Here is a 23623-nt window from a genome sequence, read left to right on the forward strand (position 1 = left end):
GGCAGGCAGATTCCTTACCACTGAGCCAGTTGGGAAGCCCTCTATATAATTGTGTGTACCTGTTAATCCCAAACTCCTAATTTATCCCCCCTCCCACTTTCCCCTGTGGTAACTGTAAGTTTGTTTTCTATATTTCTATCTTGTAAATAATTTCATTTGTATCATTTCTTTAGATTCCACATATAAGTGATCTATGATATGTCTTTCTCTGACTTATTTAACATGATAATCTCTAGGTCTATCCATGTTGCTGCAAATAGCATTATTTCATTCTTTTTTATGTCTGGGGTCACACAGAGTCGGATGTGACTGAAGCGACTTAGCAGCAGCAGCAGCGGTCCATGGTATATATGTGCCACATCTTTATTTATTCATCTGTTGATGGACATTTGGCTGTTTCCATGTCCTGTTACTGTAAATACTGCTGCAGTGAACACTGGGGTGCATGTATCTTTTCAAAGTGTGGTTTTCTCCAGATATATGCCCAGGAGTGGGGTTGCTGGATCATATGGCAACTCGCAGTGTTTTAAGGAAACTCCATACTGGCTGCACCAAATTCCATTCCCACCAACAGTACAGGAGGGTTCCCTTCTCTCCACACCCTCTCCAGCATTTATAATTGGTAGACTTTTTGATGATGGCCATTCTGACTGGTGTGAGGTGATAACTCAATGTAGTTTAGATTTGCATGTCTCTAATAATTACTGATGCTGAGTATCTTTCCATGTGCCCACTGGCCATCTGTATGTCAAGCTTGTTCCTGCTCTGGTCTTCCACACATGTTCTCTCCGCTTTGAACACTCTTCCCTGGTCTTCTCAGGACAGATGCCTCCCCTGCATTTAGGTCTCAGTTCAAACCTCAATTCCTCAAAAAGACTTTCCCTCAAGGCCTAATCTAAAATGGTTCTTAACCCTTCCCTGCCCAACCACTACTCTCCCATCATCCTGGTTTGTATTCTGCAAGGCATGTATCCTAACATGAAATTGTTTTGTTATTAGTTCAGTACTTGTCTGCCTACCCTAGAACATTAGTGCCTTGAGAGACCTTGTCAGACTTGTTCTTTACTGTATCTTCAGTGTCTAGAAGAGTGACATATAAGTGCTCGATAAATGTGGTGAATAAATAAATAATGTGCTCTCTGCTCTCAGACAGAACAGCCATCAGCAGATGTCTGATGGCCGTGATAATAATTACAGAATCCTAGAGATGACCTTCCTTCCAAATAATCTTATCTAAACTCAGATTACATGAAAAAATTCTCCACTACACTGCTGGTAGAAGGTTATCCAGCCTCTGTTTGAGGACTTTCAGTGATCGAATTTGTGACTTTTAATAATGGAATGTTTACATATCAATGTTGATAGCTCTAATTTCTGGAAAGATTGTCTATTCTGTGACCCTAAATCTTCCTCCCTGTATATTCTACTTATTGATCCCAAAACAACTTGAAAAAGCCCTGCTTCACCTGACAGTAATTCAAATATTACTTGAGGGAATGATCACATGATTTTAAGCTCTGAGATAAATTCTCCCAGCTATCTCAACACTTAATGTAACATGAAAAATTAACCAGCCCTGCACATGAGAAAAGTCTGCAAATGTTTAGCAGCTTTAAATAAAGGCTTTAAATAAAGCCTTTCTAAGCATCTTATCTGAAAAATAAAACCTAAGCGTGCCTGTGGGTATTCAAAGAAAACGGTCTCATTTCTCGTGGCTGTCTTTGTGTTCTCTTAACAGCCTGTTTCCCTGCATCACACCCTTTCTGATACTGAGGGAACTGCAACAATCACAGATAGGCCCATGAGCATCTCCCTGAGACAAAGACTTATCTTCTGCAGAAGATACTTGTGAGGATACGTCCTCACTTCTGAATATCGTTTATAATTCAATAAGATGAGAGAGAACTTTCATGATGTAACTGCTGGCTAATGAGCTTTGTGGCAAGTGCTATTTGCCGAAGGCAGTAAACAATTTATTCTATGAGTGAAAGCAGTTTGGATCTTACACCCCTTGGGGCTATCAGTGTGTGTAGTATAGGAGGAAGAACATCTGTTGTGATTAAATGGGCAACATTCTAGTGCATATTTGTATCCTTCCCAGTGACTTCCACAATAGAGTAAGCACTCTATATATTTTAAAAACTTTACTGGAGGGACTACCTTGGTTGTTCATTGGTAAAGAATCCGCCTTCCAATGCAGGGGACATGGGCTCCAGCCCTGGGTGGGGAACTGAGATCCCATATGCTGAGCAGCAACTGAGCCCATGGGCTGCAACTACCGAGCCAGTGACGCGAGTACAGAATCCGTGCGCCTCCCCACTGCTCCCGCCCCCGAGTATGAAGCACCCATGAGCCGAAACTAAGACTTGACACAGCCAAATAAATAAAATTTTTTATTGGAGTATAGTTGATTTACAATGGTGTGTTAGTTTCAGGTGTATAGCAAAGTGATTCAATTATACAAATACATATATTCATTCTTTTACAGATTTTTTTCTTATATAGGTTATCACAGAATATTGGAGGTTCCCTGTGTTCTACATAGGTTCTTGCTGGTTATCTATCTTATACATAGTAGTGAGTGTATGTTAATCCCAAGCTCCTGAATTATCCCTCCCCTTTGGTAACGACTGCCGTGGTGGCTCAGACGGTAAAGCGTCTGCTTGCAATGCAGGAGATCCGGGTTCGACCCCTGGGCTGGGAAGATCCCCTGGAGAAGGAAATGGCAACCCATTCCAGTGCTCTCGCCTGGAAAATCCCATGGACAGAGGTGCCTGGTAGGCTACAGTCCATGGGGTCGCAAAGAGTCGGACAGGACTGAGCGACTTCACTTCACTTTGGTAACGATAAGTTTGTTTTTGGTATCTGTATCTGTGTTGTGAATAAGTTCACTTGCATCTTGTTTTAAAAAGTTAGATTCCACATATGAGTGATACCATGTATTTGTCTTTCTCTATCAGACTTACTGTAGTAAGACAGTCTCTAGGTTCATCCATGTTCTGCAAACGGCATTATTTCACTCTTTTTTATGGCTGAGTATTATTCCATTGTGTGTGTGTATATATATTTATGTGCCACACCTTCTTTATCTATTCCTCTCTCAATGGACATTTAGTTTGCCTCCATTCTTGCCTCTTGTGATAGTGCTGCTATGAACACTGGGTGCGTGTATCTTTTCAAATCATGGTTTTGTCCGGATATATGCCCAGGAGTGGACTGCTGGATCACACGGCAGTACTATTTTTAGTTTTTTAAGGAACCTCCATACTGGTTCTCCATAGTGACTGTACCAATTTACATTCCCACCAACAGTGTAGAAGGGTTCCCTTTTCTCCACACCCTCTCCAGTACCTATTGCTTATAGACCTTATGATGATGGCCATTCTGACTGGTGTGAGGTGATATCTCACTGTAGTTTTGGTTTGCATGTCTCTGATAATTCGTGATGTTGAACATCTTTTCATGTGCTTTTGGACCGCTATATGTCTTCTTAGGGGAACTATTTAGATCTGCCCATTTTTTGATTGGGTTGGTTGTTGTTTTTGATACAGAGCTGCATGAGCTGATGTATATTTTGGAGGATAATTCCTTGTCAGTTGCTTTGTTTGCAAATATTTTCTCCCATTCTGAGGGCTGTCCTTTTGTTTATGGTTTCCTTTGCTCTAGAGAAGACTTTAAGTTTAATTAGGTCCCATGTTTCAGCCTATGTTTTCCTCTAGGAGATTTATAGTGTCCAACCTTACATCTAGGTCTTTGATCCATTTTGAGTTTATTTTTGTGTACGGTGTTAGGGAATATTCTAATTTCATTCTTTTACATGTAGCTCTCCAGTTTTCCCAGAACCACTTATTGAAGAGACTATCTTTCCTCCATTGTATATTCTTGCCTCCTGTGTCACAGATTAATTGGCCAGAGGTGTGTGTGGGTTTATTTCCAGGCTTTCTATCCTGTTTCATTGATCTATATTTCTGTTTTTGTACCAGTACCATAACTAGCTTTGCAATATAGTCTGCAGTCAGGGAGCCTGATTCCTCCAGCTCCATTTTTCTTTATCAGGATTGCTTTCAACTATTTGGGGTCTTTTGTGCTTCCACACAAATTTAAAAAACTTTTTGTTCTATTTCTGTGAAAAAAGCCATTGAATGAAGGAGTGAGTGAGTGAATAAAGAAACCAATGAATCAGAAGGCATCAGAACCAGTGCTCTGGTCCATGCCCTCATGTTACAGAGGGAGCGGGGTCCTGACAGGGACGGACCCGTTCCTCAGCAGTGCCAGCTGTGGGACCAGGCCCCAGGGCTCCAGATTCTCAGGCTTAGCATTCTCTCACTGGTTCATACTGCCTGTCTTACTGGGCACCTATGAACATTTCCAGTTAACGAGTAAGTACAAAAGGATTTTGTTTTGTTTTTAATAACTAAGTCATTGTGGATAACTTCCTTATATCCATGTCCCCCAACTGGTTATTTTACACCAGTCACAGTAAGCCCATGGACCCTGGCAGTGACAAGTTTAGGGACTGGCATGTGACCCAATGCTGGCCATCGAGGCCCGAGAAGAAGTCCACTGGGCAGATTCTGACTCCTTGTTCCTGAGGAGTCACAGGGAAAACGTCCCTCTCCTCCCTCATACACTACTTTGTCTGACTCGTACTTGGACCTGCTGCAGCCATCTTGCTGCCAGTCTGAAGACGGGAGAGCAGAAAAATGGAAAGAATCTGGGTGCTTCTACATCAGCAGCTCTGGAGGCTGCCCCATCTGTGGTCTTTCAGTGAAACAGAAAGGTAAATTACCTTATTTAAACCAGTTAAGTCAGATAGATATTCTGTTATTCAGAACTGAAAGTATCCTAAGAGGTTCAAACAATTTGACAGTTTCCTTTTAAAGGTTTCTATATGCTTCCTTAATTTCTTAAACAATAAAAAACTATATCTATCTTATACCTTTTTAGTCTCAGGACCCCTTTATATTCTTAAAAACATTATTGAGGACCTCCACTCAGCTTTGATTTATTGGGCTATATTTATTGATTATTACTGTATGAGAAAATTTAAATTTCTATTACTTCATTTAAAAATAATAAGAAACCTAAAATATACTATTTTCTAAAATAAATTTAAAAGGAAGCAGTGCTTTACATGTGAGGAAATCTCTTCAAAGTTTGGTATTGTTCATTCACTCAGTCATGTCTGACTCTGTGATCCCAAGGACTGCAACACACCAGGCTTCCCTGTCCCTCACCATTTCCTGGAGCTTGCTCAAACTCACGTCCATTGAGTCGGCGATGCCATTCAACCATCTCATCCTCTGTTGTCCCCTTCTCCTCCTGCCTTCAATCTTTCCCAGCATCAGGGTCATTTCTAATGAGTCAGCTCTTCGCATCAGGTGGCCAAAGTATTGGAGCTTCAGCTTCAGCATCAGTCCTTCCAATGAATATTCAGGGTTGATTTCCTTTAGGATTTACTGGTTTGATCTCCTTGCTATCCAAGGGACTCTCAAGAGTCTCCTCCAGCACTACAGTTCAAAGGCATCAATTCTTCAGTGCTCAGCCTTTTTTATTGTCCAGCTCTCACATCTGTACATGACTGACTACTGGAAAAACCATAGCTTTGACTATACAGACCTTTGTAGGCAAAGTAATGTCTCTGCTTTTTAATATGTTGTCTAGGTTTGTCAATACATTTCCAAGGAGCAAGCATCTTTTAATTTAATGTTTGGTATAACAAGACAATTGAATTCTCACATCTGCTTCTAGCTGAATTGGTCATAATACATTGTTTTGGTTGAAATGTACATATGAGGAACATCTGAACTCAATGTAATTGGAAAAGAAGTGTTTTAACAGTCTTTCCAGATAACTGAGAATATTTTTCTTTGATACTACACCCAAACTTGACTAGTTTATTAAAGATTAATTGCAATCTAGAATCTGAAATCATATCAATGAACTTTTCACATACTTTAATCTTAACACATTATTGATCAGGGGATTTTTGCAGAAACTAATGCCTGTGGCCAATGATTTGTTACATAAATAATAATGAAACACCCATGTTTGAGTAAATATCAACAACTTTTTTTGCACTTAATGTAGTTATTTGAAACTCTGTACATGTCTTATACTAAAGCATTCTAATATTTGTTTAGAGTGTGACAGGCGGTATAGCAGGCACTTCTGTGCAGGAGAACAGAACATCTATTACAAATATACTGTGTTGCACTGCGCTTTTCCCTGGCAGAACAGACCCTACACTTTCTGGCAGCATTTTGTTCTTTTAGTCCTGTGAGTACTGTATCCTCTAGGATATGTTCATTTATTTCATCTGGTAGTTGACAAGGTAGGTCTTTGTCAGGGGTTTTTTTAGAAATGCCACAAGAAGGACTAGGTGTGGGACTACAGTCACCAGAATGGTCAGTTACCCATTCTCTAGCTACTGCTAACAAAAACTGTCATTTTATTCTGTGCATTAAGGCTACAGTAAATTTTAAATGCATTGAAAAAAACCACAATTACTCAAATAGAAATCCACTTTTTAATACCATTTTTGAGTTTTCCAGAGGACATTGTAGTTTGCCAGGTATTGATCGGATCAGTCAACTTCTTTCATATATTTATTAAACCCTAATATACAAGTGGGCTTAGTTATGTGATGGCCAATCCTCCTGTCTTCCGTTCTTGTAGATGCTATGGAGGTGTCAAGAATAGTCACCATGCTGACTAGCCTCTTGTCTTTCCATATAAGAACAATCACTTCTCCCTTCTGTAAAAATGTCATTTCTCTTCTCTGTAGATTTTAAGATTTCTCCTTCAATTGGTTTGTAGAAACAAGATTCTCTCTTATAGTTCCACCGACTTTGGTTTTAGTTTTCAACAATATTTCAGATGGACACACTGTTGTAATATAATAATTGTCTTGGTAAATACAGTGTCAAGAACCAAGATAAGGTTGTAGGCCCAATAATACTGTTTCCTACAGTTTCTTTCTTATACCTGTGTGAATCTCAAGGTTGCATATATATCCAGCTTTCACTTTCACTAAACTTCCTGACCAAAATTCCAAGTTTTGTAAGTTTTCCAGGATTATAGGTTTTTGATCCTCTCCACTTTATCACTGCCTCATCAAGCTCTTGTTTGGGGGTGTGTGTGTGTGTATATATATATATATATATTGAAATTTTGGTAGAAAATAATCCAAAAGAGGTTTGACTGTTGAAATTCTGTCTCCAGGAAGTGGAGTTTCTGAGTTACCATTAAAGTAAAGAAATGTCATTATTTGTTCAAACCTTCTCATCATAAATCTTTCAAAGATCAAATAAGGAATCAGTCAACCAATATTCTTTCCAGGGTGGCTTTATTTGTCCCATCAAAATTATTAATCTAAGAAACTTTTTCATGTCACCACTGGTTATATCAGTCCATTTTAAAGCCTTATACTTTTAATATGGTTTTTCATTCTGTTGGTGATACAAGTTTGTTTGAGAAGCAACCGACTCGAAAAAGTCATTACCAAAAATTAACTCTGGTATTTTACTAACACTTTGTTGGTTATTACATCCAATGGTTACTTTACACTGACACAGCTGTAAAGTTTTCTAATTTTCATGAAATGTTCTCTTCAATCCACTCTTTTGTAGAACCAAAATAGCAACCTCCATCACTGTGAGTTTCATTTTCACTTTCTATATCAGAATCAATCACTACAGTTTTTTGTCTTTTTACTGATTTAATCTTCACACTGTCTGTATCAGAACTATATTCTGAGGAACTATCATCTTCTTAGACACTAGTATATATATCGCTTGGACAACCAAAGAAAGTATCTGCATAAAATTCACTGAAAAATTCTTCACTCAAAATTTCATAATGCATCATTTTTGAAAATTTTATGGTTAAAAAACTTGCATTTATAATATAAACAACGTTGGAATAAAAACCTCATGAAGGACATGGGTAAACCTATGGCTGATGCATGTTGATGCTTGATAGAAACCAACACAATACTGTAAAGCAACTATCCTTCAATTAAAAATAAATTAAAAAACCTAATGGAGCAAAATGTGAAAATGACAATCATAAGCTGTATAATGAACTCTTGATTAATTTTAAGTTTTAACAACTTTGCGTGGTGATACAGTTAATAATATATCAGTCTCTAAAAATGTATTGATACGCCTCTGGTCAGTAACATTTGGGTAACAAAAGATGTATTAATATGTCTCCAGTCAATAATGCGTTAGAATCCATTGGTCCATCTTACACTTGGAATAAGTTTTCTTATCCATGGATGATATTTTTTTTTTAAAAGCATGCATTGGTCATTTCAATAATACTGACTCACTGAGTTATGAAGATCCTCCAAGTGGTAAGACATTTCATTATACAATATTAAAAAAAAATTCACATTGGTTAAGATTGTTACCAATCTCATCTCACCAGAAAAATCTTTTAAGTATTGCTCATGACGATGGGTACAGGTTTTCCAAAATTCTGATTTTTGGCTTGAAATATCTAACATTATCAATGGTAACAAGTACTTTCAATTGTTTTTCTTGAAGTGACAGGCTTACTGTATTCATTTTTGAAAACCTATCTGACAAATACTCAAGTCTGAAGACCCACAGTTTGTCTCTCGGTCATTATTTTAATTAGTGTTCCATGAAAAAAGCAATGGGTTCAGCTCTCATATGTGTTTTTCCTTGAGACAATTTCCATATTTTGATGTACAACAGAATTCTTTTATGCGCATCTCCCATTTTGCCACAAAGCATATTAAAAAGACATGCATTCAAGGGTTGATACTTAAGTAATTCCTTGATGAAGCACTAAAAATTAAGTGGAACTAGCCTACCTGCCTCTCAGTCTTACACACACACACACACACACACACACCCCCTTGACCCTTTCCTCATGGCCCCTCCAATCCTGAAGGCCTGGCTGGGGATAAAAGTACATTCATTTTAGGAGCCAGGCCAGAGAAGGACTTGACTCAGTGGGGGCTGGAGGACTCCCTAGGAGTCTGCAGACCACATTTGAGCCTCACTGCTTTATGCTTTTTATAACTTTCTTTGGTTTCGAGGTGCTAGTTGTCCCTATTTGTAACTGTCCATGCTGCCTGTGGGAGGCTCCTCCACTTTTAGATACACCCAGTAGAAGCATGGGTTGGAGAAATTCCAGATGCCTGGCTCCGGATTTCATGTTTTTGGACTTTGGGTTTAAGTCCCAAGAAATGAAGTTCGAGTTCCAGATTCATCATTTTAGAATTCTATAACTGAATCAACTGCAGATCCTCTGCAGGCCTTGTTTTCTTAGAAAATCAGAGGACTGAGTCCAGTGATCTCTAAACATCTTCCAGTCCCCAAACATTATGGTCCTAATATGCTAAACGCATGTGTGCACAAATGGAACATTCTGAGTACATTGTCTTGCACCCGTCCTCACAACTCTGACTGTATTTTTAAATCTCTAGAAGTCATTACAGACAGGTTTTGGGAGGAAAGAAGTATGCAAAGAGTTCAGATGATATCAGCTGATTTTCTCATGATGAGACTATTGGGAAACATCTAAGATTCCATATGTAAAAACAGACATTAAATGCTAAAATGAAATAATAAACTAGTAAACAATAAATTCAATTTAACTGTATCATTTACATGATATATAAAACCAGTAACTGATTTCATTACAGCATGAGAAAATGCAATTAAGAATTAATACCTACTGATATGTTCAATGATATGTGTTAAAACCATTCAAACCAAGTAAAAGCAAAATTTTGGGGCAAGTAAGAGTAATAATGAGTAGAAGAGATTGTAAAGGATGAAGTTCTCGGTTTCAGAAGCTTCAAATATAATTTTATTTAGAGTTCCCAGAAACATACCTAAAGTTATATTTCGCTCTTTTTCTACTATTTACTGATGTTTCTGAGATGATCAAAATTTTTTTCCCTAGCTCTGTTCTATTACTGAAAGTAAATGTATCTGAACATACTAACACTATTTAGTCAATTTACTTCCCTATTTTCCAACCACATGATACAGGAACTACTAATTTGGCTATTCATCTTTTGAAATAAGTCTAAGAGTTTTATATTTAAAGAGTTATTACCTTGATGTACAATGCTTAAAAAGCACTAATTGACTTTATTTTGACATTAAGTAATGAACTTCTAACAGAATTATAAATAGTAAAACAAAATGGTTAAGAAAGTCAAGATAGTCTCAAGGCCTCTTTTTTTCTGCATGAGGAACAGGATATATTTTATTCAGATATTTTGGGACTTAATTAGTGTTTTGGTGACATCACACATACAGAATAGAAACTGTGACCCTTTACCAACGGATGTAAACCATCTTATACAGTGTTTTTGCAAGCAAATGGAAAGTGGGTTTGCAAGGGAAAGATTTTTTTTCAATGTAAAAAGTTTCCTTCTTTGCAACTGAGATCAAACTGCCATAATTTTTTTTTTAATTGTAAGATTCTAAGAGTACGTTAAATATAAGAATAAGGCAAAACTTTAAGAGTTTCTCGTATTTGGAAACAACAGGCAAATGGAAATCAAGAAATCATGATTCAACTCTAGGCATGTTGATCAAGGGATTCTTTAGCTTCAGCAGTCTGAACTGAAAATAAGAAAATCATGGATCAAGATGTCAAGGTAGGTTGTCCCCAAAGTCATCCCCCTTACAAGATAGGTACTTAAACAAGTTACTATTGTGAAAATTCCAGAACCCAGGGGGTGAGGTGGGAGCACCCCCTTGGACTCACAGAGACCAAGAAGGAAAGCATTACAAAGGTAAGAAGAAGGTCTACACTCCAACTGCATTGCCCATTCTCTGGATAGTTAACAGGGCCACATGAGATGGCCCCTGGGCCTATAGCTTTTTGGGAGTGTAGGGGAAGGGGGAGAAGAAGGAACCCAAAGTAAAAATTCAGCTCCCCTAGCACTGCAGAGTGCTTCCCAGAAAGTCCACTTGGGTCTCCCCTCACAGGGATCACTGGGGAAATCTGTGGGGCTTGACCTTGGAGACTCAGACACAGAGGGGGGGGGCCAGATTTACAGTAACCATCACTCAGATATTGGCTGAACACATTGCTCTTTGTAGCTACAACTGATCAGAGATTACAGCCAGAGGCTCTTTCCATCTGAAGAGCTGTGCTAGTAGCCCTGTCTGGCCAGGGAACTTGGTGGGCAGTGGGAAAAAAAGGATGCTAATTTAACATTGCAAAAACCTATGAATGTGTAAATCTCACTGGTAATAGTGAACACATGGTCAAAGTCAGATTCTCTAACATTGTATTGGTGGTGCATAATTTGCATGCAATGCTACTTTAAATATTAAGACATATTAAAAACAAGCATAATTAGAATAATTTGTTATTGGGCACAGTAAGTCCCAAACTTTCAAAGATGTGAACGTGCATTTGCATGTCCAGTCATGTAAGTTAGTTCACGTGTCTGGTGTAGACTGTCGTGTGCATGCATCCTCTGCAAGTAGTTGTGTTTTTGTCCACTTTACTGTACAGTACTGTACAGAATACAGTAAGTAGTACACTATCTTTATTTCAAGCCCAGGATGTCCAGAAGCAAGTGTAAAAGCAGAGGCGATGTAGCTGATACTACTGTACTCTTCAAGGTACTGTGTTGTACTGTAAGACTGAAAACGTTTTCTTTGTGTGTGTTTATGTATTTGTGTGAAAAGTATTATAAACCTAGTACAGTAAGTACTATATACCCTACTGTGTTACTTGGATATTCTAGGCTAACTCTGTTGGACTTATGAACAAATTGGACTTATGAATGTGCTCTTGGAACAGAACTCATTTGAATGTAGGGGACTTACTGTATATAATAAAAAGATGTAAATGGTATCACAGTAACCTAAAACACAATGGATGGTGGGGTAGATATAAAAGTGCAAAGTTTCTGTAAGCTGCTGAAGTTATTATCACCTTAAAAATAGAATATTACAAATACATTTTATGTAAGTTTCATGGAACCATAGGAAAAAAAATCTGTAGTGGTCACAAAAAAGACTGAGTAAAGGAGTCTGAGTGTATTGGTATAAAAAAGTCATCAAATCACAGAGGAAGATATCAAGAGAGGAAGCAAGGAACAAAAGATCTACAAAACAGAAAATTATGAACAAAATGGCAATAGTAAGTCCTTGCCTATGAATAATTTCTTTAATTGTAAATGGACTGAATTCTCCAGTCAAAAGATACAGTGGGTGAATAAATTAAAGAAGAAGATCCAGTGAAATGCTGCCTGCAAGAAGCTCACTTGAGCTTTAAGAATGCACAAAAGTCCCCAAACACCCAAAGCAATCCAGAAAGAAATAAACCATACTGGCATAAAAACTGACACACAGGTTTATTCGTGAGGTCTCAATTCTGTTCTATTTTGGCCTATGCATACATGGCTGAATAATATTTGACCAGGGAGCCAAGAATACTCAATGGAGAAAAAATAATCTCCTCAATAAATAATGCTGGGAAAACTGGATATTCTCATCCAAAAAAAAGTGAAAATGGACCTCTTTCTTATGCCACACACAAAATAACAACTGAATTAAAGACTTAAATGTAGACCTGAAACCATCATTTTCTTAATACAACACTTGATATTGCTATCAATATCTTGATATTGGTCTTGTCGATGAGGTAACAAAAGCAAAAATAATTGGGGCTAAATCCAACTAAAAAGTTTCTGTAGATTAAAAAGTGATCACGAAGAGGCAACCTATGGACTGGAAGAAAATATCTGTAAACAATGTATCTGATAAGGGGTTAACAGCCAAAATATCAGATCAGATCAGTCGCTCAGTCGTGTCCGACTCTTTGCGACCCCATGAATCGCAGCACGCCAGGCCTCCCTGTCCATCACCAACTCGCAGAATTCACTGAGACTCACGTCCATCGAGTCAGTGATGCCATCTAGCCATCTCATCCTCTGTCGTCCCCTTCTCCTCTTGCCCCCAATCCCTCCCAGCATCAGAGTCTTTTCCAATGAGTCAACTCTTCGCATGAGGTGGCCAAAGTACTGGAGTTTCAGCTTTAGCATCATTCATTCCAAAGAAATCCCAGGGCTGATCTCCTTCAGAATGGACTGGTTGGATCTCCTTGCAGTCCAAGGGACTCTCAAGAGTCTTCTCCAACACCACAGTTAAAAGCAACAATTCTTCGTGCTCAGCCTTCTTCACAGTCCAACTCTCACATCCATACATGACCACAGGAAAAACCATAGCCTTGACTAGATGAACCTTTGTTGGCAAAGTAATGTCTCTGCTTTTGAATATGCTATCTAGGTTGGTCATAACTTTCCTTCCAAGGAGTAAGCGTCTTTGAATTTCATGGCTGCAGTCACCATCTGTAGTGATTTTGGAGCCCAGAAAAATAAAGTCTGACACTGTTTCCACTGTTTCCCCATCTATTTCCCATGAAGAGATGGGACCGGATGCCATGACCTTAGTTTTCTGAATGTTGAGCTTTAAGCCAACTTTTTCACTCTCCACTTTCACTTTCATCAAGAGGCTTTTGAGTTCCTCTTCACTTTCTGCCATAAGGGTGGTGTCATCTGCATATCTGAGGTTATTGATATTTCTCCCGGCAATCTTGATTCCAGCTTGTGTTTCCTCCAGTCCAGCGTTTCTCATGATATACTCTGCATATAAGTTAAATAAACAGGGTGACAATACACAGCCTTGACATACTCCTTTTCCTATTTGGAACCAGTCTGTTGTTCCATGTCCAGTTCTAACTGTTGCTTCCTGACCTGCATAAAAATTTCTCAAGAGGCAGGTCAGGTGGTCTGGTATTCCCATCTCTTTCAGAATTTTCCCCAGTTTATTGTGATCCACACAGTCAAAGGCTTTGGCATAGTCAATAAAGCAGAAATAGATGTTTTTCTGGAACTCTCTTGCTTTTTCCATGATCCAGCGGATGTTGGCAATTTGATCTCTGGTTCCTCTGCCTTTTCTAAAACCAGCTTGAACATCAGGGAGTTCACGGTTCACATATTGCTGAAGCCTGGCTTGGAGAATTTTGAGCATTACTTTACTAGCATGTGAGATGAGTGCAATTGTGCGCTAGTTTGAGCATTCTTTGGCATTGCCTTTCTTTGGGATTGGAATGAAAACTGGCCTTTTCCAGTCCTGTGGCCACTGGTGAGTTTTCCAAATTTGCTGGCATATTGAGTGCAGCACTTTCACAGCATCATCTTTCAGGATTTGGAATAGCTCAACTGGAATTCCATCACCTGCACTAGCTTTGTTCGTAGTGATGCTTTCTAAGGCCCACTTGACTTCACATTCCAGGATGTCTGGCTCTAGGTCAGTGATCCCACCATAGTGATTATCTGGTTCTTGAAGATCTTTTTTGTACAGTTCTTCTGTGTATTTTTGCCATCTCTTCTTAATATCTTCTGCTTCTGTTAGGTCCATACCATTTCTGTCCTATATCAAGCCCATCTTTGCATGAAATGTTCCTTTGGTATCTCTGATTTTCTTGAAGAGACCTCTAGTCTTTCCCATTCTGTTGTTTTCCTCTATTTCTTTGCATTGATCACTGAAGAAGGCTTTCTTATCTCTTCTTGCTATTCTTTGGAACTCTGCATTCAGATGTTTGTATCTTTCCTTTTCTTCTTTGTTTTTCGCTTCTCTTCTTTTCACAGCTATTTTTAAGGCCTCCCCAGACAGCCATTTTGCTTTTTTGCATTTCTTTTCTATGGGGATGGTCTTGATCCCTGTCTCCTGTACAATGTTACGAATCTCATTCCATAGTTCATCAGGCACTCTATCAGATCTAGGCCCTTAAATCTATTTCTCACTTCCACTGTATAATCATAAGGGATTTGATTTAGGTCATACCTGAATGGTCTAGTGGTTTTCCCTACTTTCTTCAATTTAAGTCTGATTTTGGCAATAAGGAGTTCTTGGTCTGAGCCACAGTCAGCTCCTGGTCTTGTTTTTGCTGACTGTATAGAGCTTCTCCATCTTTGGCTGCAAAGAATATAATCAATCTGATTTTGGTGTTGACCATCTGGTGATGTCCATGTATAGAGTCTTCTCTTGTGTTGTTGGAAGAGGGTGTTTGTTATGACCAGTGCATTTTCTTGGCAAAACTCCATTAGTCTTTGCCCTGCTTCATTCTGTACTTCAAGGCCAAATTTGCCTGTTACTCCAGGTGTTTCTTGACTTCCTACTTTTGCATTCCAGTCCCCTATAATGAAAAGGACATCTTTTTTGGGTGTTAGTTCTAAAAGGCCTATGTAGGTCTTCATAGAACCGTTCAACTTCAGCTTCTTCAGAGTTACTGGTTGGGGCATAGACTTGGATTACTGTGATATTGAATGGTTTGCCTTGGAAATGAACAGAGATCATTCTGTCGTTTTTGAGATTGCATCTAAGTACTGCATTTCGGACTCTTTTGTTGACCATGATGGCCACTCCATTTCTTCTGAGGGATTCTTGCCCGCAGTAGTAGATATAATGGTCATCTGAGTTAAATTCACCCATTCCAGTCCATTTCAGTTTGCTGATTCCTAGAATGTTGACGTTCACTCTTGCCATCTCTTGTTTGACCACTTCCAATTTACCTTGATTCATGGACCTGACATTCCAGGTTCCTATGCAATATTGCTCTTTACAGCATTGGACCTTGCTTCTATCACCAGTCACATCCACAGCTGGGTATTCTTTTTGCTTTGGCTCCATCCCTTCATTCTTTCTGGAGTTATTTCTCCACTGATCTCCAGTAGCATATTGGGCACCTACTGACCTGGGGAGTTTCTCTTTGAACAGTATGAAAAGACAAAATGATAGCCAAAATATATAGGAACTCAAACCACTGAACAGAACAAAAACAAACAATCCAGCTAAAATATGGGCAAAGAATGTGAATAGATGTTTTTCCAAAGAAGGCATAAATGGCCAACAGGAATGTGAAAAGGTTCATCGGTGAAATGAAAACCAAAACCATGATGAGCTCACCTCACAGCTATTAGAATATTATCAAAAAGGAGAGATGACAAGTGCTGGCAAGAACATGGTAAAAAGGGAACACTTGTTCATTATAGTGGGAACATGAACTGGTACAGCCACTATGGAAAATAATATAAAGGTTCCCCTAATAATTAAAAATAGAACGATCATATGATTCAGCAATCACAATTCTGGCTATTTATTTGAAGAAAACAAAAAAACACTAACTCAAAAAGATATACGCACCCCCCTGGTTCATTGCAGCATTAGCTATAGCTGTCAAGATGGGAAAGCAACCTCAGTGTCCATCAATGCATGAATAGATAAAGATGTGTTATATATAAACACAAAGGAATATTATTCAACTATATATAAAAAAGGAAGTCTTGCCTTATGTTAAATGGATGGAACTTGAGGGCAATTTGCTAAGTGAATTAAGTCAGATAAATACCATATGATCTCCCTAATATGTGGAATCTTAAACAACCCCACCCTCCAAAAAACCCAAACAGATTGGTAGCTGCCAGAGGCAGGCGCTGAGGGATAGGGGAAATGGATGAAGGTAGTCAAAGGTACAAACTCCTAGTTATAAAGTAAATTCTGGAGATGTAATATACAGCATGGTGACTATAGTTAATAATACTGTTTTGTACATTTGAAAGTTGCTAAGAGTAAATTTTTAAACGTTCTCACCACATATACACACACACATATACAACTGTTACTATGTGAAGTGATGGTTGCATTAACTAACCTTATTATGGTAATCATTTTGTAGTATATGCATACATCAAATTATTACATTGTATACCTTTAACTTACATATACTATATGTCAATTCTATCTTAATAAAGCTGAAAAAATTTTAAAAAGAAAATCATGATCCTATTTTAGCCTATCCTGCTGCTGCTGCTAAGTCGCTTCAGTCGTGTCTGACTCTGCGTGACCCCATAGATGGCAGCGCATCAGGCTTGCCCATCCCTGGGATTCTCCAGGCAAGAACACTGGAGTGGGTTGCCATTTCCTTCTCCAACGCATGAAAGGGAAAAGTGAAAGTGAAGTCACTCAGTCGTGTCCGACTCTTCACGACCCCATGGACTGCAGCCCACCAGGCTCCTCCGTCCATGGGATTTTCCAGGCAAGAGTACTGGAGTGGGGTGCCATTAGCCTGTCCTACTAACATATAAATTAATAAGAATATCAAGCAGTTGAGACAATCATGAGACAACTGCCAAGAACTCTGTGTTGTTACATCTAAAACTGAAAATATACTATAGTGAAATGAAAACTAACAAATATTTATCATTTGTCTTGCCATCTGCTTCAATTTGTTAACCCTGACATTTCTTTTTTTTTCCCATCACACTTAAACTATTGCATGACATTCCTTAAAGAAGTTAAACTACTGAATATTACTCATTCCTAATTTACTTAATGCTTACCGCACCTTAGGTATTATGCTATGAACTGCAGACACAAAGGCAGGTAAGCCTTGCCGTCAAGTAACTTAACAGTTTTTTTTTAAATTAATTTCAGATTAAAAATACCACAGCTTTTTTTTTTTATTCAAGGACTTTCTGTTCCCATTAAATTGGGAGGGATGACAGAAGGATGGTTATAAAATGAATGGACCTTTAATTTTGAAAACAATGCAATTGATTTCTATGGTAATACTTCTTAAATTTCTTCATAAACCATAAGAAAAATAATATTAAAATGCTAAACACAGAAAATTACTGATCCAACATTAAGACTATTGATGCCTATTGGTGGATTCTAAACACAAATTAGGATTTAATGGGATTTGTACTTTATTTTTAAAATTATGTGTAAAAGCCCCAAAGGGTTCTGAGTCATACATAGGATGACAGATCTATATTTAAATATACAATTGAAATGCTTTTTTCTTGTATTGGAACCAAAATTTTATCTTAGCTGGAAAGACTTCTTGCATAAGCTCAGAGAAGACAAGGGCAATGAATACATCATACCTGGGCTCACATCGTCATTGTGCAAAAGGAAAGGCTGTTAGGAAGGCACGGTGACATGGCACAAGACTCAGTAACCACTCCATCTGCCCAAAACCATCCCACTCACCTTCCATCCACAGAATTGATGGTAATTTGGTAAACCAACAAAATAACAAAAGGTTAAACAGTTACAAAATGTGATTCTTTATGTAGAGCTAAGAAAACCAATGAGTAATACTCTTCACGTGGCCATATCAGATATGCAGATCTGTTCCCTCAGGATTAACCTGCTTGTTCATGTGAAAAAATAAGTATTTTAAGGGCTAAAAATACATTTAAACCCCTAAATTCTTCATTTCTATCAGTAATTGGAGGATCTCCCCCACCCTTTAATAGGACCATGAATCTCCAAAACATTTAAAAAACACATATAATAATCTATTTAACTTGGACCCCATCAAAGAAAGATACAAAATTTAACTTACTTTCTTTTAAAATCAAGAGCAGAAAAAAAAAAAAAAAAAAAAAAACACCCACAAAATCACTGAATCTCTGTAAAACCTCTTGCTTTTGTTCAGTCGTGTGGACCCTTTTCAACCCCAAGGGCCACAGCATGCCAGTCTTCCCTGTCCCTCACCATTCCCCGGAGCGCCAGACAAATCACCTGATCCTATCATTGTCCCAAGCTTGGATTTGTATTTCCAATTCTGGTGACCAGATCTAGTCAACATAGTTAGAACACTCCTGCCTCTAACACATTCCTCACACCTAATTAGTTACCAAATTGTACCATGTCCTACAGAATCTACCTTTACAAAATAAATCCCTTTATTTCAGCAGCCAAAAGCAGACTCCAATCACTTCCTTGCCCTGAGATTTCTAATAGATGTGCTGTTTATCTCTTGGCCTCCAATCCATTCTCCATGCTATTTCCACAGTAACTTTTATCATATCCCTGATTAAAACAGGCTTCTAGGACAAGGGTCACTCTCTCTCACTTAGCATCTCTTTCTGATTATTCCTGTCGGTCTGTATCTCTGGCCTCCTCACTGAAAATCCCCTTGCATTAGACACTGAATTCTGTATGGGTCTCCAAAAGTGGTGTATGGTCTTGAACCTTTGCTCTCTCTGCCTTCTTCAACCAGATAACTCCAATTTTCCCTTAAAATTTAGCCTAGGTGAAGCCTGCCCAGGAATCTGATTTGTATTCTTCTTTGCACTCCCAACAGCTTCGTCTTCACACCACCTCCCACCACCTGGAATTTCCTGACACCAGGGAAACCCTCAGAAGCAGAGACTATCTCTCTCTCTCACTCAACTGTGTATTAATGTACATACACCTAACCTGGCATATAGTGCCTATAATGCCTTACTGTATTACAAAAGTATGCCTTGGGCTTCCCAGGTGGCACAGTGGTAAAGAATATGCCTAACAATGCAGGAGATGCAGGTTTGGTCCCTGGATCAGGAGGATCCCCTGGAGGAGGAAAAGGCAACTCACTCCAGTATTCTTTCCTGGAAATTCCATGGATAGAGGAGCCTGGCAGGCTATACAGTCCACGGCAACGCAGAGAGTCAGGCACAACAGAGCACACACACAAGTATATCTTATAGAATCACTAGCTAGGTTCTTGGAAAAAAAGAAAAACCTATATTGGCAGGGTGGAGACTCAAGTCCTCATGTGAACCTGCAGAATTTCCATAAATGGTATGCTTTGTAGTCACCAAAATAAAATAGTCAATATACTAAATTTTTAAAATATCAGAAGTTATTTTAGATACAGTAAATTAATTACACAATTACCTATAATTAAATTTCCATTTATTACTCCTTATATGCTAGAAACCTTTCAGGATAGCCTTCTCTGAAAGGTTCAAAAAATTCACCGTGTTCCATTAAATTTTCTTGTTTAACAGTATGCAGGTGCTATAATAGATAATATTCAGAATGCAGGTACTATTATAGATAATATTCAAACAAAGAGGCGTTCACTTTTCTGTCTTTCCTTTATATATCTAATAGCTTTTCATTTTGCCTTTCAGCTGGAGCTTCCTGCTACTTCCTTCCTTTGCATGGTCATCCCAGTGCTCAACTCATTGTAAGTAATGAGAGTGTATTTTCCAAAGCCTGCATTTACTTTACCCACTTTGGATACACCACAGAAACCTCTTACACCTCTTTCTGATCCCTTTCCTTCCTGACCTCTCTTGTCTATTCCAAACAGAAATTATTCACACATTTTCATTCAAACAACAAACATTCATTAAGTGCCTGGATAATGGGAACAGAGTTAAGATTTTTAATTCATTTGGTCTCAGAAAAGGTGCATTCATATAAACTCAATCTGTGACTGTTATCCACAGTGAGAAATGTGTTTTGCACAATGCTATATTTATGTATAGAAATAAAATTTCATGAAACAAGACTCAACCCCTGTGCCATGCACTAGAGCCTTCTACTGGACTCAATTCAGTTTCGTTTCATTTTGTTGTGTGGAGGCCTACCAAATTAATTTCATGGCCCACTAATGAGTCTAGAATTATAATCTGAAAAGCACTATCCTAAAATACAGGCAAGAAATTTGTGTTCTGGAGAGATTACTGTATTTTAAAAACTAAACAGAGTTAAAAATACCCTGGAGGGGTTGGAAAGAGGATGGCAAAGGAAAAAAGAGGGAGAAAGAGAGGAAGGTAAAATAAACAGGGGGTTGGGGGAAGCAAAAAGATCATTAGAAAAGCATATAGAAAAAAGCCAGAGAGGGTTAAAGAGAGAAAAACAAAGGCCTGAGCCAGAGAAAGCAAGACTTCTGTGGTACTTTCTGGGGTGAGAGGAAAGGTCTCAGCCTAGTTTCCTTGGGCTGAGGAACTGTCGTCACCATCGTCTCCCTCCTACGGAGCGAATTAGCTGCTAATCACTGATCACTGCTTCCCAACTGCTCTGATCCTTAAACCTTTAAAGACTGTACCCCTGGGTGTTTGGAAAAGATAACAAGAGTGACCCATTAAATACTTTTTTAGCCTGCAGCGGAGATGAGAGTATTATCTGCAGAGGACTCGATGAAATCAACGGTGGGGTGGGAACCCTGGAGTGACATGTATATAGCGACACAGCATTGAAAGTGACACCACGGAAAGTCAACAAAGTTGAGCTAAGCACGGCCTAGTGTCATGCTCACCTCATGGGTGTGAAAACATGCCCTGACTCTGTGTAAGAGCATCCTCTGATGAGTGAGAGGATCCCCTAGCCAAAGCTGAAACCCAGGGGCATTCCCTCTAAGGTCAGCAGATGCTGTTTATTGTGAGATGTTCTTAGCAAATAAATTCAACCTATGGTCTTAATACAGTAAACAGTTATTTAGCTCATCCTCCATTGGAAGGATCCTAAATTAGACAGTTTTTTACCAAACTCTATGTGTTACATTTTGAACCATTGCTGAGAGACAAATGTTTAAACAAGTGAGACATATACCTGGAATAGGTGAGCCATGGAATAGCAGGCACTAATAATACACGTGTTCATGTTCTTAACCTCCACGGATTGGCATATATTGCTTAGTTAAAAAGTGCTGAGAACTGGGAGTATACAATGAGGGCAGGGTGGTCCTGAATACAGTGCCCCACCTGCCCGGGCTCAGCAAGTTCTTCCCTGCAGGCCTGTCTCACTCTGCATCTGGTCACAGGTGCAAGCGGAAGCAGGACAGAGAGGGAAAAAATGCTAAACCCTTGATGTGTTCACTCTTCTCCTCTATTAGAAGGCACTAGGGAAACAACAGGAGAGGGCAGAGGGTTTATGAGCAGGAAGCAGAATAGGGGAAGAACTAACAAGTGATCAAGGATGGATGAGGTGGGCCGTGAGAGATGCTCACGGCACCCCGCGCATACTCGGATAGTAATGGGGGCAGGCGTGAGAGTCAGCACATTTCAACAGACATTTACTGAGCACCCAATTTAGGTACAATTCAAGAGGCAGCAGGGGAACTTACAACTTAGGATGGCAATAACCCTAAACAGCAGTAACACTATTCCCAGGACGTCTTAACCTCCATACCATGTTATGAATCAAGCAAAGTGTGCCTGCCCAGGAAGCAAGTCTACATTTGAGGCAATATGCTCGGGACCGGGAAAAGAATAAAGGCATATTCTCTTTAAATATTATTTAAAAAAAAAAGTTCAAGCTCAACAGGGCAGAAACACTATGGTTTGCATCTGGAGCCGCCTATAAAGCAGATCATGTCAGAGGATCAAAATAAAGGCTGTTCACACTAATAACCCAGTATTTTTACCACTGTGGTTATAAAAGCTGTTGGTAACACTAGGCATTTACAGCTTAGTGATGGACAGCCAGCTCATCTGGGTTTGAATGTCAGTTGCTGTTTGACCTTGGGCAAGTTATATAATTTCTCTGTGGGGTTTCCCCATCTGTAAAATGAAGACGATAGTTAAGACCTACTTCCTAGAGTTATTGTGAGAATTGAGTTGATACAGGTTAAGGTACATAGAACAGTGCCCATCACGCACTGCTCAGGAAGTGTTGCCTGATGTCGCTTTTCCCTAATCACCACCCACACACTGAGGGAGTGGCATGAGTCAAAGGGAGGGTCACGCTCAAAGAGGATATAACTGTGAGTGTTTGGGCTGATAGTGCAGACACTGACCAGTTTGGGGTTTAAGATGCACTCCTAAGAAATGTCCTGCAAGAGCACAAGTGACCATGTCCAGCTCCTCCATCCAGTTTTCTATACCTCTGCTTCAGGAGCTCCTGGTCTACTGGCTCCTTGCCAGTTGATCACTGTCAATATATTTTATATTGGTTGTTACATACCCCATTTAGAAAAGGAGTACTTGTTTGCCTCATAATTTCAAGACAAACTGATAAGACTATGAATTATCCAGAGATCAGTAGACACAAATGTATATAAACTTAAAAAAACTTGCTATATTTCAAAATATACTAGAACCTGAACCATAACAAGATGAGGATTTGGAGCATCTCACATAAATCTAATTTCTCTTGGTTTTGGCACAGCTTTAAAAATCTAAAATTGAATAGCTGACATTTTAAGAACCTAGTTACAGGGTTTCAATTTAAAGCAAGTGCACACGCCACATGCACACACACACACACACACCAAAAAACAACACTCTTGAGCAGTTGCCATGACAACATAATACAAAGCCTACCAAGCTCTTTGTTATCCTGCTGAAGATGCTGTGCAAAGATACTCATGTTAGATTCTTTACTAATTAAGTGGAAAAGGTTAAAAAAATTCAAGATCCACATGGTTTGTTTTTTTTTTTATCTGTGCTAAGACTCAGAAAAGCAAATACTAAATACTGTAAGAAAAAGAATTTAAAAGTAACTTATCAGCAAGACCAGTCACAGATCAAAGTAGACACAATGTTGAAGGAAATGGGAAGATGTTTTTCTTTTATTTTGTAAGCTATATTCCCTTTAGTATCTGCTCCTCCTAAATTGTGCTATACTATTTTAATGGAAGAATCAATTCAAATAATACAATTTGATAACAGAGTCTCTTACTTTACCAACACATTTAAACACTTTTCCTTCTTTGGCTACTTCCAATGGCACCCCACTCCAGTACTTTGCCTGGAAAATCCCATGGATGGAGGAGCCTGGTAGGCTGCAGTCCGTGGGGTCGCTAAGAGTCGGACACGACT

At 38.9% G+C, this 23623-nt stretch overlaps 1 protein-coding gene across 4 annotated transcripts in view; it reads right to left on the minus strand.

Annotated features, from left to right (window-relative positions):
- The window catches only part of FIG4 (FIG4 phosphoinositide 5-phosphatase), a 169676-nt gene that overhangs the window by 27507 nt on the left and 118546 nt on the right, over positions 1–23623 (minus strand). Inside the window, exon 23 of one of the 4 annotated variants that reach the window (XM_055535230.1) lies at positions 14521–15784. The exons of the other annotated variants lie outside the window; for them this stretch is intronic. Coding sequence (XP_055391205.1) covers positions 15727–15784 — 58 coding nt within the window. The 3' untranslated portion in view covers positions 14521–15726. Of the gene's footprint in view, positions 1–14520; positions 15785–23623 lie in introns of those variants that run through there. 4 annotated transcript variants of the gene reach the window in all.

The sequence above is a fragment of the Bubalus kerabau genome, chromosome 9 (assembly GCF_029407905.1).
Source record: "Bubalus kerabau isolate K-KA32 ecotype Philippines breed swamp buffalo chromosome 9, PCC_UOA_SB_1v2, whole genome shotgun sequence".
Lineage (NCBI taxonomy): Eukaryota > Metazoa > Chordata > Mammalia > Artiodactyla > Bovidae > Bubalus > Bubalus kerabau.